The 19032-nt window shown below is 42.9% G+C and overlaps 1 protein-coding gene across 12 annotated transcripts in view; it reads left to right on the top strand.

Moving 5' to 3' along the window:
• Positions 1 to 19032, top strand: part of FTO (FTO alpha-ketoglutarate dependent dioxygenase) — a 391784-nt gene that overhangs the window by 182138 nt on the left and 190614 nt on the right. For all 12 annotated transcript variants that reach the window (XM_075940288.2, XM_075940298.2, XM_075940290.2 and 9 more), the window contains one exon: positions 15250 to 15374. In XM_075940288.2, the coding sequence (XP_075796403.2) occupies positions 15250 to 15374 (125 nt within the window). The remainder of the gene's footprint in view (positions 1 to 15249; positions 15375 to 19032) is intronic.

The raw sequence follows: 19032 nt of genomic DNA, 5'->3' as shown, positions 1-19032 counted from the left end.
TGTATGTCATTTTAAAGTAATTCCAACAACACAAGGGTTGACAAATGTGCCTTCCTCCTAACAGTAAAATCACTAGTAAATATGAAAAAGCAATCGTATGTTCTAAAAAAGATGATAAAACTTTTTCAAAAGGAAATGTAACTTGCTTCTTTCCATGTAATTTTAGATTTATCCATGAAATAATCTGTAAGTTCATAAATTAAAAATCAATCATTAAAATACTATATTTTTTTTTTTTTTAAAAAAAAAGCTTAAAATAAAATATGCATGTGACCAAGTCACTGGCAAAATGCATGGTTTTTTTTTTTAGATTTATACATGGTGTCTTAATAGCATGGATTATTATAATAATATTTATCCTATGTAGATTCATATTTAATACCCTGAACTCAGATTTTGACTGTTATGGATAAACATTGGGTACAGTCAAGTGTGGAGTAAATGGGACAAATACTGTAATGGTGTTTTAGACAGATATGTCTCTGCTGAAAGATCATTGAGAGACAGATCCTGGTCTGGATAAAGCCCTTTTGTATTACTTTAGCAGTGCAAAACAACTATGAAGGCTTTTCCCATTGAGTGGATGAGGACTCCTCCATTATAGAGGAATATTCCCAGCAGGCTTACTGGTCTCTGTTACAGAAGACCGCAAATTGACATCCATTAATGCAACCCTGAATCGGCTTTAAGCCACTCTTAAGCAGTCTCCAGTATCAGGCAAACATAAATGTTGTGCTCAACTGCATTTGTTTCTGCATTCCTCAGATCCTGCGCTGCATGTCTGCATCCTGTATCTCTGTATTTTATTTGTTGCTCATACCCAAGTGCATATTGATCTAAGTGAATAATGGCAAGTCATCTGTTCAAACACATTTTATTTATATTTATTTGTTTATGAGGAGATCATAGAAATCTCGTTTATTATTCCATGTGACTTGTCAGAATCCTTAGCAATTGACTCTTGTGCCGCAGATAATTCATCACTGGTTCATTGTGAACTCCTGTATTTTTACTACATTGCTTTGTTTCACAGGTCAGATAGCAATATTTCAGTTTCCTCATTGGATAATTTATGTAACTAAATCAAATTCTAAGTTTGTAAAATTGAAGTAATTTAACAAATTTAGAATTCAACATTCAGTCTTAATTTTTTTTTCAATAATTCAGCTAGAAGCACTTGAAGTTATGGAAGGTGAATATAACAAGATCACACAAAAGGCTGAACTGAAAGGCACTTTCTACTCCAGTGGTTCTCAGTTTGTGGTCTGTGTACCACTAGTGGTCTGCGGCCACCTTCCAAGTGGTCTGTGGCTCAAGCTCAGGCCCCACCATCTCATAGACTCATAGACTTTAAGGTCAGAAGGGACCATTATGATCATCTAGTCTGACCCCCTGCACAGTGCAGGCCACAGAATCTCAACCACCCCTCTTAGAATAATCCTCTCACCTATATCAAAGATATTGAAGCATTCAAATACTTTGAAGGACCCAACATGCAGAGAGTCCTTCAGCTGTGATCTGTGCCCAGTGCTACAGAGGAAGGCGAAAAACCTCCAGGGCCTCTGCCAATCTACCCTGGAGGAAAATTCCTTCCCGACCCCAAATATGGCGATCAGCTAAACCCTGAGCATGTGGGCAAGACTCACCAGCCAGACACACAGAAAGTTCCCTATAGCAACTCCTATCATCCCTCCATTGACCTATTTCCAACTGATAATGAATGGTCAATTAGTTACCAAGATCATGTTATTTCATCCAACCATCCCCTTATCATAGAATCATAGAACTGGAAGAGACCCCAGAAGGTCGTCAAGTCCAGCCCCCCGCTCTAGGCAGGACCAATTCCATCTAAATCAACCCGGCCAGGGCTTTGTCAAGCTGAGACTTAAATACCTCTAGGGATGGAGACTCCACTACTTCCCTAGGTAACCCATTCCAATGCTTCACTACCCTTCTAGTAAAATAGTTTTTCCTAATATCCAATCTGGACTTCTCCCACCACAACTTGAGACCATTGCTCCTTGTTCTGCCATCTGTCACTACTGAGAACAGCCTCTCTCCATCCTCTTTGGAACCTCCCTTCAGGAAGTTGAAGGCTGCTATCAAATCCCCCCTCACTCTTTGCTTCTGCAGACTAAACAGACCCAAGTCCCTCAGCCTCTCCTCATAGGTCATATGCTCCAGCCCCCAATCATTTTGGTTGCCCTCCGCTGGACCCTCTCCAATGCTTCCGCATCCTTTTTGTAGTGGGGGGCCCAGAACTGGACACAATACTCCAGATGTGGCCTCACCAAAGCCGAATAAAGGGGAATAATGACATCTCTGGATCTGCTGGCAATGCTCCTCTTAATGCATCCTAATATGCCATTAGCCTTCTTGGCTACAAGGGCACACTGTTGACTCATATCTAGCTTCTCATCCACTGTAACCCCCAGGTCCTTTTCTGCAGAACTACAACTTAACTGGTTGGTCCCCAGCCTGTAACTATGCTTGGGATTCTTCCGTCCCAAGTGCAGGACTCTACACTTGTCTTTGTTGAATCTCATGAGATTTCTAGTGGCCCAATCCTCCAATTTGTCTAAGTCACTCTGGATCCTATCTCTGCCCTTAAGCATATCTACCTCTCCCCCCAGCTTAGTGTCATCTGCAAACTTGCTGAGGGTGCAATCTATCCCCTCATCCAGGTCATTAATAAAGATATTGAACAAAACCGGTCCTAGAACCGAACCTTGGGGCACTCCACTAGAAACCGACCGCCATCCTGACATCGAACCGTTGATCACTACCCGCTGGGCCCGGCCTTCTAGCCATCTTTCTATCCATCTTACCGTCCATTTATCCAATCCACATTCCCTTAACTTGCTAGCAAGAATATTGTGGGAGACCGTATCAAAAGCCTTGCTAAAGTCAAGGTATATAACATCCACTGACTTTCCCATGTCCACCGAGCCAGTTACCTCATCATAGAAGCTAATCAGATTGGTCAGGCACGACTTGCCCTTTGTGAATCCATGCTGACTATTCCTGATCACTTTCCTCTCATCCAAGTGTCTCAAAATGGATTCCTTTAGGATCCCTTCCATGATTTCTCCTTCCCTCCCTGCATCAGGAACCCCATGCTGGTGCTCCAGAATTATGCCCCCCTGCAAGGATGGAGTGCCAGCGCTGGCTTCCCTCTGAGGATAGGGAGCCCCGAGCCTTCTTGCCAGATCCAGCTTGTGGGGAAGAAGTGGAGCTAGAAGCAGCTCCACATGCTGCCACTCCTCCTCTCCCTGCCCTGGCTGGGAAAGTAGCAATGTGCAGATGTGCTGCCTGGAAGCTTTCCCTGCTGTTCCCATTGGCCAGAGCCATGGGTCCACAAAATCCTGGAACCCTAGAAGAGTAAATCTGGCCCATGGGAAGCCCTGAACCTTAGTCCTCTCTCTCCTGCTTCCCTCCCTCTCTCACCATGAGGTTGGAGCACCAAGAGAGTGAGGTGTCTGAGCTGGGGGCCACATCAGTGAGGGTTGGGGGTTTTTGGAGGGGTTTTTTTGCTTCTCACTTGTGTGGTCTCCAACTGATTTTACTGTGGCTCAGAGGTCCCTGATCCAAAATAGATACCCTACCTCTGTCATAAATAAAGAAAACATTGTAACCTTTTGTGTTGGACATAAATATTTTATGTTATTTGAAATGAAGTTTGATAAACTAACATGCAAAAGTTAAAGTTCTTAATCTGTTTAATAAGTTAATATTTCCTTGCTTAGTGATTAAATTAAACCATTCTTCCTAGCTGCAGCACTAGCAAAATGGCTTAGGTGTATTTATGTAATTAACGGCAAATTTCCATTAGTAACTGGTGATCCATGGAAGGGTTTGCGTTGTCAGGTGGGCCACAGGCCAAAAAGTTTGACAACCACTGTTCTGATCTGAAACATTTTTTCTTACCTGTGTTAGTTTTATTCTACTGTTCTTTTACTGCTTTACTTCCACATGAGTTTTAATTGGGTCAGTGAGAGCATGAGCTTCCTTTCCAGCATAAAAAATATCTCCGATCAACTTTCCCTTAGGAGATGAACTAGTTAGTAGTTCAGCCCCATTGCTTCCTTCCTCAGTAGAGTGCAGAAGAGAGCAAAATTGCATAAGGCCCTTGAGAATGTGGAAGAAGTGAGTCCAGGAAGGGAAAAGTGACATCACACTGACCAGACTAGTGACATAGCTACCTGCCATGCTTGCATAGCCACAGCATGTTATTTCAGCTATGTGATATTAAGAAAGCTTCTCTAGACTGAGGGGTAGAACTCAATGGGAACAGCCACTTTATAGGAGGTCCTCAGTTGGGTAGCATCTATTGCCAGTAGTAATTCCAATCTGCAGCTTTTATAAACTACAGAGTATTTATAGACAGGTGGCAGACAGAGTGCCAATACATGGCATAGCAAACTAGGATGCTTCTGAGAGAGTCTGTGTGTGACAACATATGGGTCAGGATCTGCAGAAACTGGTCCTTTTGGAAGAAGTGGTGACCAGGCACCTGGTTATTCTGCTCTTGCATCACCTCCATCTCCCAGTCAGGAGAATGAAGTTGAGTTGGATCCAACAAAGGCCATGCAATTGTGGACAATCAGCACTTCCCTTTTGTGCAACTTGGTACATGGAGTAGGATATATGGCCTTGAGTTCACTTTCAGTTTTAACTGCAAATACTTTTTAGCCAGTGTCTAGGAAATGTCTTACACCAGTGGTACCCGACCTTTTGGGGCTGCCAGGCACCCGGGGTGGGGCCATACATGCGCTGCGTGCCTGGGGCGGGGTCCACACATGGGCCGCATGCCCAGGTGGGACCACGCATGCACCGCGTGCTGAGGGCGGAGGCCGTGCATGCGCTGGGCGCCTGGGGCGCAAGAATGGCTCAGGCCAGTCCTGGTCACTAGGCAAGCGCACATAAATGCCCCAGCGGGCACCATATTGGGGATCACTATCTTAGACTTACCTGGTTGTACTGTGGACAAATAAGTACATTTGGTCAGAAATATTAAAGTGAAGTCTTGCCTTTGTTAGTTTCAGAGACATATTATAGCTGTTAGGTTAAGTTTTACTGTCAGTCCTTTGTTTTCAAAAGCAAGGAATATTTTACCCGATTGTATGGAACATTTAATAACAGGCTGGACATATATCCCTTTATCAGTTGTAATAAGAAATCAGGTTCCATACAAGGCTTCTAGACTATTTCTTATCTGTAAGAATTGTATGCTTCCCAGACAGATTGATCAGTACATAAGAAATGCAGCTTGTTGTGCTTAAAAATGCACTGAGTTAAGCGAAGTAAAACTGTGCCATAGCCTGCCCTCCTAAATTACATACATAGCGAAGAGCAGGACTATGGGGTCAACCAAATAAGCACTGATAACTTACTTGAACGACAGTATTATTTTATTATTGTAATTCTTGTTCTCCTATTCCTTTCCCCCATAATTCCTATTATTAATTTACGTGTTCATAATGTCCAAAATTGCAAGCTCATAATGAGTCAGGGCCATAGGACAAGAGACCATGGGTGTGGTTTAATTGCGCTGAAACTTTATTCCTAAAAGTCCAGGAGTATATGGCAGATAAGTGTAGAGCTAAGTTCCTTCAAAGGTGTGCAGCTGCCTACCAAGCCCCATGCAGAGGCTTAGGGCTGCTCCGTCGAGAGACCCCTCCCCCTCTCCACAAAGCACCGCTACTGCCCACCAGTCCCAGCATGGAGTTATTATGGCTGGGGGAAGAGGTGCACCTTCTCCAGCCTCTACCACAGAGCTGCTGCAGCAGAAGACAGATGCCCCTCCCTTAACCCAACCTAGTACCACTGGAGCTGCCTCAGCTATCAGAGAGGTGCCTCTCACCTGACCTGCAGCTGCTGCAGTGAAAAGGAGCTGAGGTAAGCCCTCTTTCCCACGGAAGAAAGGAGGTAAGCCCTCATTCCCAGCTTCTCCCTAGAGCTTGTACTCCCAGTCACAGCCTTCACCCGCCCCACATCCCGGCCCTCCACGCCAGCCCTAAGGCCCTCCTGCACTGTCAACCCATCATCTACAGTCCTCACTCCCCACACCACAACCCTCTGGACTAGCTCTGAAGCCCCTCCTGCACATGAAACCCCTGATCCCCAGCTCAACAGCAGAGCCTCACCCCGAGCCTCCTCCTGCACTACAAACCTCTTGGCCCCGCTCCTACCACAGATGATCCAGGTGCAGAATGAATTTTATTATGTGCACCAATATGGAGGTGATGTGTAATTTAAAGCAGCTTTTTTTCAGAGAGAATAAACTATATTTATCCCCAGCAGTATTCCATTGACCTCAGTGGAGTTACACTGGCAATTAATTTGAGCCCAGTACGTTTTCATATAATTGTATGGACTCATATTGTTAGACAGTTCAGTTTACAGGCAGTCCCCGGGTTACGTACAAGATAGGGACTGTAGGTTTGTTCTTAAGTTGAATTTGTATGTAAGTCGGAACTGGTACATATTGTAGGGGAAACTCTAGCCAAACATTTCTTCAGAGCTCAGTTTTATTCTCCCACACCTCACTTCCCTCAGTCCTTTATTCTCAAGCTGAGGTGTCTGCTGAGAAAAGCCGCTCCGCATCTCCCTGGTCTGCTGGGGGGGGGGGAGGGGGCGCTAGCTTCATGTATCCCTGGTCTGCTGCGGGGAAGCAGCTAGTGCGGGGTTGCCTCACCCCGTTTGTAAGTAGGGATCCGATGTAAGTTGGATCCATGTAACCCGGGGACTGCCTGTAATTATCTGTTAATAACTTTAGATTTTGAAACTTATGGTTTTCATTCACCTTTTTTTGAAATAATTCGTATAGGCACCAGTAAATAACACCTTAATTCCAGTCCTATTAATTTCTGTATTGTAAGAATATAGTTACAGGAGCCTTAATGAGATTTTCCAATAGAAAAAATCATTATGTTGGTTTTTACAAACACTTGATAGTGACTCCAGTTCTCAGCAGCTGCTGAGTTAGCTATAGGGGTTGTTCTAGACATGATTTGATATTACAAAGTGTGGGCTATCCAGAGTGCACGTTAGTGAAGTGACTCTCACTGTGCATCCTAGCGCAACTGTGATCTGCAATAGTAAATTATCACTGAAGCATACGCTGCTGTGGCAGTCCTTCAGAATTTAAGTGCTCAGAGTAACTACTGTTTGGATGTGACCAAAAAGGGAAAAGAGAGATACATACAAAGGAGTGAATTATAACAAAGAGCCCTTTCTGCTTCAGTTCTTGTGCAGAAAACATATGTTCAGCCATGCAGGCAGCAGTTGGGTTAAAGACACACAGTAGGATTGGAAACAAAAGGCATGCTCTTTTCTTACATTCACAATGTTTTCAAACATTTTCACTTGCAAGAAGATCCAGATGACAAGCTAGTCTCTAACAAGTGTGATTTCTTTTTCCCATTTCCTTTCAAAAGCTTTTACCCCCAATGTTTTACACATCATATAATCCACTGTGCATGATAGGCCAACTTCAGGCTTTGTATTATTGATGTTTGGGAGGCAGAGGAGGCTGTGTTGAGGGCTAAACTGGCTAAAGGGTAACCTTTCACTCACCCATACATCTAAGGGTGCTAAGCCACTTTTATTCCAAACATCTTGAGTGGCTGAGTCACACTCTCTTGGTGTGAGGAGTTGTACTTCACTTTTAGAGGCTTGATGAGCAATTTAGTAGACACCTAAAATGTGGTGGTCCTTTTACACCCTCTTCTGTTAGTGTAGCAAACATCTGTGCTACAATGCCAGAGCTGCATGGCTACAGGTTTGCAGCCGTAGTGCTTAGAGTATAGACATACTCTTAGACTCTTGAAAATCTCTGCCTATGTTATTTATTCTATATAGATTTTGCCAGATCAAACCACTCATCTGTCAAGTCCAGTATTCCACTTATGTTATGGTCAGAATTGATTACTTCAGTGGGATGCAGAATACTCTGCCCCTTAAGCACATCCTTACTTTAAGCATGAGGATACTCCAACATTGAAATCAATGACACTATTCAGATTTTTAAATTCAGGCATGTGCTTCAGTGCTTTGCTGTACTGGACCATTAGGTAGTTGTGCACTACTGTATATAAAGGAAAGGTGAATCCCTCTTAATCTTTGAGGCAGTCACTCCACATCCTGAATCATGAGATGTTACTACTTTAACATATACAAAGTACAGAGGTGGTGCATTTACGATAACATTATCTAGTTGTCGTTTTTTCAGTGCAGATATAGTATTTGACTCAGTCCCACCCTTTAATTTTTAATGTTATAAATGCTCAAATCTCCCCCTAAAAAACACTCTTTCCATCTGTTTCTTAGTATTCTATCCCCACTTGAATTTCTGAGCTTAAAATGTGCCAATGTTTTCCCTAGGGAAAAAAAAAAAGAAAATAGTTATGGAATTTTGTATTGGCTGGGCTACTAATGTATCCTTTTGGAGTACTAAGTAGGTTGTTAGCTGAATTTAGCAGCCTGGGAAAGTACTACTGATGAACATTCAATCAATAGGATTTCTCACATATGGTTCCTTAGAGTATGATGATAATTTGGACATGTAGCAAATCCACAGACAAAAAACCATGTAAATATTTTCTAGCAGAAGGTGCCAACAAAGACATCTCTGCCAACACATGTCAAAACTGCCAAAAGATCTGTACAGATGGGGATTAAACTTTTTAACACTGTCATTTAAGAGCCTTGAAAGGAAAACATTATTTAAACATTTTTCTTTAACTGAATTTAACTGTCTGAAAAGATGTTAACGGCAGATAAAACTAATATACTGTTAGCAATGCTGACATATATTCCAAGTCTGCACCTTTTTCTTTTCATTGAGATCTGTCAGACATCCCCAAGAATAGCACAGCTTTAAAATAAATTGGTCTTCCTTCTCAAATGAAATTTGATGATTTGTCTCCAGTCTGATAAAAGAAAACATACGTTAGTATATTGCTTTCTTTCCAGAATTTTTAGTTTTGTTTCATGGGCTCTTTGAAGAAAGATGATTTTTTTGTAGATATTGTAGCAATTTCTAGGACTATTAGAAAGAAAACAGTTGTTAATAATTTGTTTCCTTTCAGCTCCCCTGAGTACGCCTTCATTGTATAGGTTACATATAACAGCTAGTAAGAGTAAAATGTACTGAACCTTAAACAAATCCGTTAGGATCACCATGGTAAGAAGCTTGGAAAATGGCAGGAAAAACGAACAATGATTTTGTAAACCCTCCAAAGGTCAGAAAAAGGCTTTCAGTAAGTATGCAGAGGCTAGAAATCAAATCCCATTTCCTATCGTAAGAAACCAGTTGTTTTAGCAGCAGTGGTTAATGTACTGTATGTGAAAGATTTAAGACTAGTTGGAAAGCTTTGCTTCTGTTTTATTAGGCTGCTATTGAAAAGCCAACAGCATAACTTCAACTAGGTGCTTTGAGATTTCTTAATGGGCTGTCAAGGGCAAGACACCAGGTCTGTGCTATACTAGCTCTTTCCTGTACATTAAAACAACAGGGACCAAATGATCATATACAGAAGTATGAATTACTTGATGCTTTCTCTGTTCCATATGGTCAGCCATGTCTTTGGCAATTAATCATGTACAGAATCAGTTGAGTGCTCTCTGAAGCATTGAAGTCAACATTTAGTTGTACCTGTGCCAATGGGGGCAGAGGGGGTTGCAGGCGTAAAATAGCAGGATGAAGAGCTGCTGGCGCCAAAGTCTGAGCAGCTGGCTTCTATAAACAACACTTTTTCCCTCCTCACCTTTTTTTTTCCACTTTCTTTGACAAACATGAGCCATTTTTCAACATCATCCAAAGCACAAAAGTTGTTGAGTGAAACTTTCCTATCTAGCATTGTGGACTAATAAACAAAAGGCCATCGGTTGTATTTAAAATGTCCAAGTTGCTGGCAATAACTTAAAACATACTAGCTAATTCCATCCTATCATTGTAATGGGGTGAATTAATACACTCTTTAAATAACAAAAAAAGTCATTGCTTACAAAATACTACTAAGTTCTGTGTTTTATACCAATGAAGTCATGTTAAACAAGCATGCCCTATAGATTTCAGCATAAACAACTAGAAGTCTTGTGGCACCTTATAGAGTAGACTAACAGATTTATTGGAGCATAAGCTTTCGTGGGTAAAGACCCACTTTGTCAGGTGCATGTAATGGAAATTCCAGAGGCAGGTACATGAAAAGAAAGATACTCCTTTCTTTTCATGTGCCTTTATATTTATACCTGCCTCTGGAATTTCCACTAAATGCATCCAACGAAGTGGGTCTTTGGCCACGAAAGCTTATGCACCAATAAATCTGTTAGTCTATAAGGTACCACAGGATTTCTCGTTATTTATGCAGATTCAGACTAACATGGCTACCCCGCTGATACCTATAGATTTCAGGTTTGTTTTCCATAAAAGCTGCCATGTCCCAGCTGTACGGGCATCTGGAGCCTTCTTGAAGCATTGTAACTAATTAAAATAACAAGAAAGACATGGAGTAGGGACTGAAATAGCTGACTGTGCTTACACATATAATGACACTTGATTTTTCTCTTCCTCTGTTAGTTATGGATTATTGATAGCTGAGTGCTGCCCTGAAGTGGAAGAGATTAGTAAAGACTCAAAAGTTTATCCTGCTAATCTATTTAAAAGGCTAATGAGCAAATTAAATCTTTACTAAAAGAGGTGAAAAGCACATTTGTTGACTAAATAAAGTGGGACCGAGAAACAAACAGTCCCATGAGCCACTTCAGTTCAGATGGATATAATCATTTGTTTGGCAGAATAATAGGTATCATGTCTCTGGCTATTCAGTATTAATAAGCATATGTGTACCTCCCTGTTAAGTCTGTCAAGGAAGAAAAAAAAATAGTTTTAGAAGAAAAAATGTAAGTATGAAATCTAGGGGTACAGGCTGGGCCTCGTTGGTCCAGCACTATCACAACCTGAGTGATCCCAAACCAGGGACTTTGCCAGAGCAGGAGAGATCAGTGCTCCCCATTGGGCACTGGCTGCTGTCCCCACTTCAGTCTCCCTTCTGAGCCCTTTCCATGTTCTCAACCACCAGCTCTAGCCACTGGGCTCTGCTCCTGGTCTGGCAGGGCTTTGGCCTAGCCCGGGGTTCTTGGCCGCTGCTGGCTCCTCTGCTGCTGGCATAGCCACGGGCTTCCCAGTTGCCATCAGCTCATCCGAGCTTCTTGGGCCCAGGACTGAGGCTCCAGTCTGATGGACTCCTAGCTGGCCCCCCACTCCAGGCTGGCAGACCATGGATGTTTCCAGACCAGAGAGTCCCACAGTTGAAAGATTTAACCTGTAGTTCAAGTACCACAATTAAATGAAGTAGTGGCCCAATTATGTTATCATATTCTAGCTTCTTTGGATGGCGCCAAATATGTTGTAATTGTGGTAAGAAACCAAAGTTTTGCCATGTTAACACTGGTTGAAATGTATCTAATTATGATTTTTTTTTTATCTAAAACAAAGGTCAGGGCATGATTATAATACAGTTTTATCCAATTCTGTGTTGTTGTTTGGTTTTATTACTAGGGACCGGAGGAGGAGGATTTTACTATCAAAATCTCACTTTAGTATGCATGTATGAGGGAATTGGTTTGGTAACTTCTACCTTTTAGGGCAGCAGAGCTTTACTTCCAACTCTGTCTTCTTTCTAGGATATAGGCAAGGGATGTAATTGCTAAATTCAATCACTAATTTAACATAGACAGTAAGAAAGTTAAGCTAGTGTGAACTGGCATAGTTCTAGTGAAGTTGGTGGAGATATGTTGATTTGTACCAGCTGAGCATCTGGCCCATTGGTTTAAGCCAGATAATTTTTTAATTATCTAGGAAAGCCCTATCCTTTCCCATAAATGGCGTCTAGTGTAAAAATAGGGGCGATCTATTATCTAATAACACTAATAATGCTATATTTAAAAAACACTCCACCTACTAAAAAAGCCAATGACTTCCCAAACCAGTGAGGTACAGTTTGTGTTATCTCTTTGCTGAGGTTGTCCCGGATATGTTTTCACCAGTTCAGGAAATAGAGGAAAGAAAGTTTCAACAATTCGTAAACATTAGCACCCTCAAAAACCTCTGCTAACAGAAGGATGAGATAAGGCAGGCCATACGACTGCTTGCACTGTTTGTTTACTCTGCTTCCCTGTGGTCCCAGTGTTTTGAAAAAAAAAAAAACAACAAAAAAACCCTGAGCCAATGCTGAGTACAGTTTAGAAATGTAAAGCTTCACTCAGCATCGGAGAAAGGGGCCTCAGTAGACAATTATCTGTCATTAAAGATGACTAAATGAATGAAGACACAGGGTCAGCCTTTCTTTGATGGGATGTGCAACTATAGGAATGTGCAATAGAAGGCTGTCTCTGCCCTTTAAAATAGGGGTGGTACTGGCTGGGTTTTTGTTGGATTTTTATCAGTGTTGATGTGAGGAAATGGCTTTCCCAGCTGATAACATCTTTGACCGAGTTTCTTGAACCATTGACCTTTATCAGTCAGAGTGCATTGGACCCTTTTCTAGTCTCTCATAAAAATAAATCCTAAAATAAGGTCTCTATAGGAAATATCTTGCAATTATAGCATTCTTTCATAAAGAGGATATTTTACATTTTTGTTTGACCTTATGCTATCGTTTTGTTACAATATATAAATGTTTACTGAGGGAGCAAGTAGAACATACCATTCATAAACATTATGTACTATATCCTGCACTCAGGCGCAGGGTGACTTAATTGACTTCAGTGGTCTTTGGTAAGAAGTAAGCCAAACTGCTGTGTAGGGCCGATGCAGGCTGCTTAATAGTGCTGTTTAACCTCAGAGCTAGCGACATTTGTACCTCATTAGGCATTAGGTTTAAATGTATTGAAAGCATTTTGAGACTCTGAAAGGAAAGCTGAGGCAGATGATGATTATCGCTACATTTTCTTTCATTGACAGAAACACTGCAAAACACACTCATTGTGCCAAGCTCTGAGTAGACTTAAACCCCATCCAATCCAGTTGAAGTCAGTGGATTTACTTTAGGAATTAGTGCAAAACTTGGCATGTATTAATTTCATATTTTTGAATGACCATGCCATGCATACTTACTGTCTCAGTAAAAATTAAATTATTATTACATTGTTACAATAATGCTGCATCCTAGAGTGAAATGAAAATATAATTGTAGAGAAGTTTACGTTGGAATTTAGCCAGGACATGAGCACCCCTACTTAAAGTATCAGTTGATCTCAGTGTCTAGAAGACTTTGATTCCATGTCTCATCCGAAAGACTGCATCTACACTGGAGTGCTGGAATAATTTTTATAGTGGAGGTGCTGAAAGCCATTGAACCAAACTGTAAATCCACTATAACATGGAAAACACTTCAAGCCAGGGTGTGCAGCAGCACTTCCAACATGCCTAGTTCGAGCACCAATGATCCCCACCACTGCAAAGGCCTAATCCTTGTGCAAAAGCATAGATTTGGTATTGACTCAGGAAGAAGAGCAGTACTAATAGATTATTTCCATTACCATTTCCTGCAAAACTTCCCAATATTGAACCAAACAGTGACCTTGACTATCTCTGAGTTTCTTGTGTGATCTAATGTCTTGCCACATAAGTAACGTGGCTGTAATTTGATTGTACTAACATATCGAGAAAAGCTATTCTGTAGCATAGCATTTCTCAACCTGGGGTTCAGGACCCTGGGGGAGGGAAGGCATGAACAAGTTTCAGGGTGTCCACAAAGCAGGGCCAATGTTAAAATCACTGGGGCCCAGGGCATAAAGCCAATGCCCTTCCAGGTGGGGCTGAGCTCCATCACCTGGAGCTCCATCACTGCCTGAGCAGTGTAGATTTGTGGGGGCCCTGTGGCATGGGGCCCCAAACAGTTGCCATGCTTACTACCTTCTAATTCAGTCTGTGGCTTATATGCAGAAAACTACTTGTGGCACAGGTGAGCCATGGAGTTTTTAGAGCATGTTAAGGAGAGCCTCAGAAAGAAAAAGGTTGAGAATCCCTGTTGTAAAAGAGCATTAAACATGTTGTAAAGTATAAAAGTGGTACAGGTTAAAGAGTATATTTATTTTGAAAGTCAAGTGGTGTGTGTTACCATCCATGAAAGCATAGAAGTCCCTTCTAATAATGTGAGCACGTACCACTGATCAGAGCTTTATCAGTCAGACATCCTCCCATTGCGACTGAAGAAAGGAAAAAGCAACAGTGGTTTTGAGCTTAATTATCAATTTAGCTCCTTAGAACTATTGTATCAAGTTCTCTCAGCCAGGTATGGCTGCTTTGGTTACATGTGAGTTGTATTTTCAAACTTATCTCTATAGCCATGAGAGCTAATTTTTTTAAAGGAAAGGTTACAATCTGATGTAATCACATGACCCCACAGGCTGGGACTCTGTGTTAGGACTCGGTAATGTATTTTGAAAAATCAATAATTTAAGTTTGCCATGGATTTGTAGGTTTTCTGCTGTGTAACTGCAGCATGGAATTTGGGTTGGTTGTATAGCAGAATAGGCCAGTTCTTGTGTAAGATTATACTGAACATACATGGATGAGAAGAAGACAACACTGTAGTATAGTCATCACTATAGAATAGGACTGCAACAAACTGAAGAGTAATATGATCTCTGAGAATGAAGTTTTATCTTGGTCCAAGGATGACTGAATTTCATTACATTTATACTTTCTGACTATATGTAATTCAGTTCAGAATTTGAAAAAATTGTTTACTGCCTTGAAACATGATTATTCAATCATAAAGAGAAAAGGGGATAAAAACAAGGGTATACCTAACAACAGAAATTCTGTGTACAAAGATATGGTACAGAGAGATTGAACCAGGAGTCAGGGGAAAAAAACAAATCCGTGTTACTCTGCAAACAGTAAAGAAAAAGATTGTATTAGGAAAATAACTTGTTTATACAAGAAAGCACAAAAGCAAAGGAATCATGTCTTGAGAAAATGAGAGCTAGAATGCACAATATCTTGTTGTATTACTTAAGGCAATGAAGCTTTAAGGTTTACCTTATACGCCATGTACATTGATTAAATACCAAATATATGGTGGCCATTTTTGACCATCATTTACTGTATTGATTTGTCAGTAGTGCAACTGTAATAAAAAAAACCCCATTGATTTACTGTCCTTATTTGCTTATGGGCTTTTTATTAATTTTATGCTTTTTTGGATTATAATTTTTTATGTTTTTTTTTCTTTTAAGACAAGCCTAGTGCTCTGTGAAGTTGGAAAAGACGAACGAACCAGGGAACAAAGGAATGAAATCATCAGCTGCTTCTTGCCACTTCTTACTGAGCGACAGGAGCTTCGCAAAGAATGGGCAGCAAGGTGAGAGCCCTAAGGAAAAGAAAAATATAGTGAGACCTCTAAATAAAAAACCACCCACATGATTAACTCTTCCTATAAAGATGCAAATAGGAAAAATAAAAAGCTGAGCAAGTCTTTTTAAAGAAGAGTTTTACTGTTTGCTTTTCTAGTTACATAAATAGTCAAAAGTTACTTATATATGATTTCATAGTTAATTTAACCATGTGATATTGTACTACTGTGTTGGTGTAGCAATCTGTTTTGTTCATATCCTGATAAACAGCATGCCCATTCAAAGGATGTGTCAATTGAATCATGCTTTGTCCGAAAAGGTTTTCTCTATTATTGTTACAAATAATATCTGCTAATGTCTCATGGTTGTGATAGGCTCAGTATAAGTCAGGGGTGGGGAACCTTTTTGGGTCGGGGGCCACTGACCCACAGAAAAATCAGTCACGGGCCACACAAGTGAGAAACAAAATACCCACCCTTCACTAGCATGGGCTCCCCAATATTGGGGGAAGCCCTGAGCCACAGGGGCTGGATCCAGGTAAGCCAGGGGCTGCAATTGGCCCCAGGCCTTAGGTTCCCCACCCCTAGTATAAGTGTTTGAATAGAACAGCACAATGGTACAAACTCTGCCATTAGAATGATGTAGTGGTGCTGATGCTTACAACCACACAGAGTCCAGATAACATGTGTGGTATGACCCATGAACAAGTCTATTTACGTGATCATAGCCAGTAGCTGGAAAAGTTAGGGTTAGGCTTCTTTTTGCATTTGGCAATACTTTGGGTACAGGCAGTTTTACTGATTCACTTAATTTCCCTGTTGCATGCATGAGATTTTTACATGGCAACAGTAGGAAAAATAAGAAGTTTTTTTTTTTTTTTAAAGGAAGATGCAATTGCCAAATGACAAAAATAAGTAAGGAGGTTCCAAGATGCATACAGTAACTGAAACTGTTTTTAACACATTTTAATTCCCTAATTTTAAATTAATAGTGTTCCTTTAACTGTGGTAAATGTCTAGGAACATACTCAGTGAGATGCATTTCAATGACAATCAATAAAAGATATTCTTAGTCTATTTGAAATGCCATTCCTATTCTTGTCGGAAAACTTGTTTACTAAATTGTTACTATGTGCTACCTTGCTGCTTCATTCTACTCCCCTGCTTTGGTAATGACTGCTAGATCACTCAGTTTTACCTTACCATTCTTAGTTCCACATCTAAAAGTTATAGATGTATGCATGTGTAATACACATACATTCTGAGTGTGGTATACTGGCCTATGTAATGGACAGTACACTTAGACCACTAACAGAGAGAAAGAATGAGTTTCCTTTCCAGCCTCAGCTGAGAGCCTAGACTTTTAGCTCAAGCTGTAAAGGCCAATGCACTAAGCTCCAGAGGGCCCAGGTTTGGTTCCACTTGTCAGCGTACAAAAACTTTAATGATCTCTTGTTCTTTCTTGATTTTAAGACAAACAATTTAAATAATTACGAAGAGCTACTGTAAAATGGGCCAAATTCTGCCCTTCGATATGTGCATACATCTCCCATTAAAATCAATAGGAGTCCTGTATTTGAAAGTTAAGACCTTTGGCCTTATTGTATGCATTATTGTGATGCTTGTGATATTCTGGGGAATTGCTTAATTGGCATGAATATGTTTCCAATGCTGTGTGTCAGTTAAAAGAATTCAGTTGTACTTTTAATGTAGTGCTTTTTATGGACACTGAAATTTCTGTAGATTTGACCACAGTTACTTCACAAAGTCAGTAGAGGCTGCTGAACCTGATGTTTGATTGGATTTACTAGTCTCAGTATTGCTGTACTGCATGGGTTCTTGAAACACTTCAAAAACTCCAAGGATTAAATACCACAATAGAATAATAATTATTTGAATGAATGAGCGACCTTGTTTAGAAAGGTTTTGGTATGGGGCTCAGGCATAATGATATTAATCAGATGAGGTCTCAGAATGAAAAATATATCTCCAAGAATACAGGTCCAGCACTCTCGCGACCTGAGCTGTCCTGGACCAGGGAGTTTGCTGGACCAGGGGAGGTCAGTGCTTCCCTGCTGGCTGCTAATCTCTTTGGGGCTTCTGGCCCTGCCACTGGCTCCCCTAACACTGCCCTGGCACAGCTCCCCACCCTGCTGCCCGCCTTCTGTCCCAGGATCTACCAGGGTTCCCGGCGGGGACTGCTTGGCCACTGCTGGCCTTGCTGCCACAGGGTGTTCCCCAGGCTTTCCAGATAGGATCACCCAGCACCACCACCCAGCTGCTGTTGGGGGTTCCCCAGCTGGGGCTCCTGGCCACCCTGCCTCAGCTGCTAAGGCTGGTCCCTGCTGCCACTCAGGATTCCAGTCGCCTGTCTCTTAGGGTTGCCAGGTATACCCCGCTAAAAAAATGGACATTCTTGTCCGGGGGGCGAGAAGCAGAGCTGGCGGGAGGGGGGAAGGGTCCAGGAGCCACGGGGCTGGCCGGCAGGAAGAAGGGGCGGAAAGCAGAGCTGGAGGGGGGAATCGGGGGCTGTGGGGCTGGAGAGGAGAATGGGGGGCCCGGAGGCAGAGCTGGCAGGGGGGCCTCCAGGAAAGGGGGGCCCGGAGGAAGAGGGGCAGGAAGCAGAGCTGGCAGGGGAGAGTGTCTGGGGGCCGCGGGGCTGGCCGCCAGGAAGAGGGGGTGGGAAGCAGAGCTGGGGGAGGATCAGGGGCCATGGGTCTGGAGGGGAGGAAGGGGGGCGGGAAGCAGAGCTGAGAGAGGGATTGGGGGCCGTGGGACTGGAGGAGAGGAAGGGGGGGCGGGAAGCAGAGGGTGCAGCCACTGACCGCGGCTGGAGTTCTTCCGGCCGCGCCCTCGGCAGATGCTCCCTTTACTTGCCAGCAGAAGTGGGGCAGGGGCGGGGCTGGGAGCCACTCCCCCCGCCCGGCTTCTGCACGCAGCCAGTTGCTCCCAGCTGGGAGGCGGGGCCGCGATTGGCGCTGGGAGTCTCTGGTCCGGTGCAAAAGCTGGGCGTGAGGGTGGCTTGGAGTCCTGGCCCCAACCCACCCCACCCCACCCGGCTTTTGTGCGTGACCACAGGGTTCCCAAAGCCAATCGCGCTCCGCCTCCCAGTCGCTCCCCCGCCTCCGCCAGGCTTCCATCCGGCGCCCAGCCGGGAATTCACAAAATACCAGACATTGCACGTGTCCGGTATTTTCTGAATTTTTCTACTGGACAGACGGTGCAAATACCGGGCTGTCCGATAGAAAACCGGACACCTGGCAACCCTACCGCCTCTGCCAGCCCCGCTTCAGCCAGCAGGGTTCCCTGGCAGAGGCTGCCCAGTCACCCCAGACCCGCTGCCATTGGGGTTTGCCGAGATTCCTGGCCAATGCCGCCTGGCCACAGGCAACCCTGCTGCAGCCAGAAGTTCCCCAGCTGGGGCCGGGACGCCCTGATCAACTGGCTGTATTAACGCCAGGAGGTTCTGTGGCTGGGACTGGGGTTCCCCGGCTGGAGCCGGAGCTGGCTGCTGCCTGGCCCCACTAACATTGGGGATTCCTAGCCCCTGTGTTGCTCCCCCCTTCCAGGGCTCTTTGGTCCAGCAACATCAATGGCCCTACCAGACCAAAAATATTGTCAGACCAGAGAGTCCCAGATTTGGGAGGTTCAAACTGTAGTTTGCAGT

The sequence above is a fragment of the Pelodiscus sinensis genome, chromosome 12 (assembly GCF_052426305.1).
Source record: "Pelodiscus sinensis isolate ZL-2025 chromosome 12, ASM5242630v1, whole genome shotgun sequence".
Taxonomy (NCBI): Eukaryota; Metazoa; Chordata; order Testudines; family Trionychidae; genus Pelodiscus; species Pelodiscus sinensis.
Note: the sequence above shows the minus strand (reverse complement) of the source record. Positions and strands in the feature narration are given on the sequence as shown.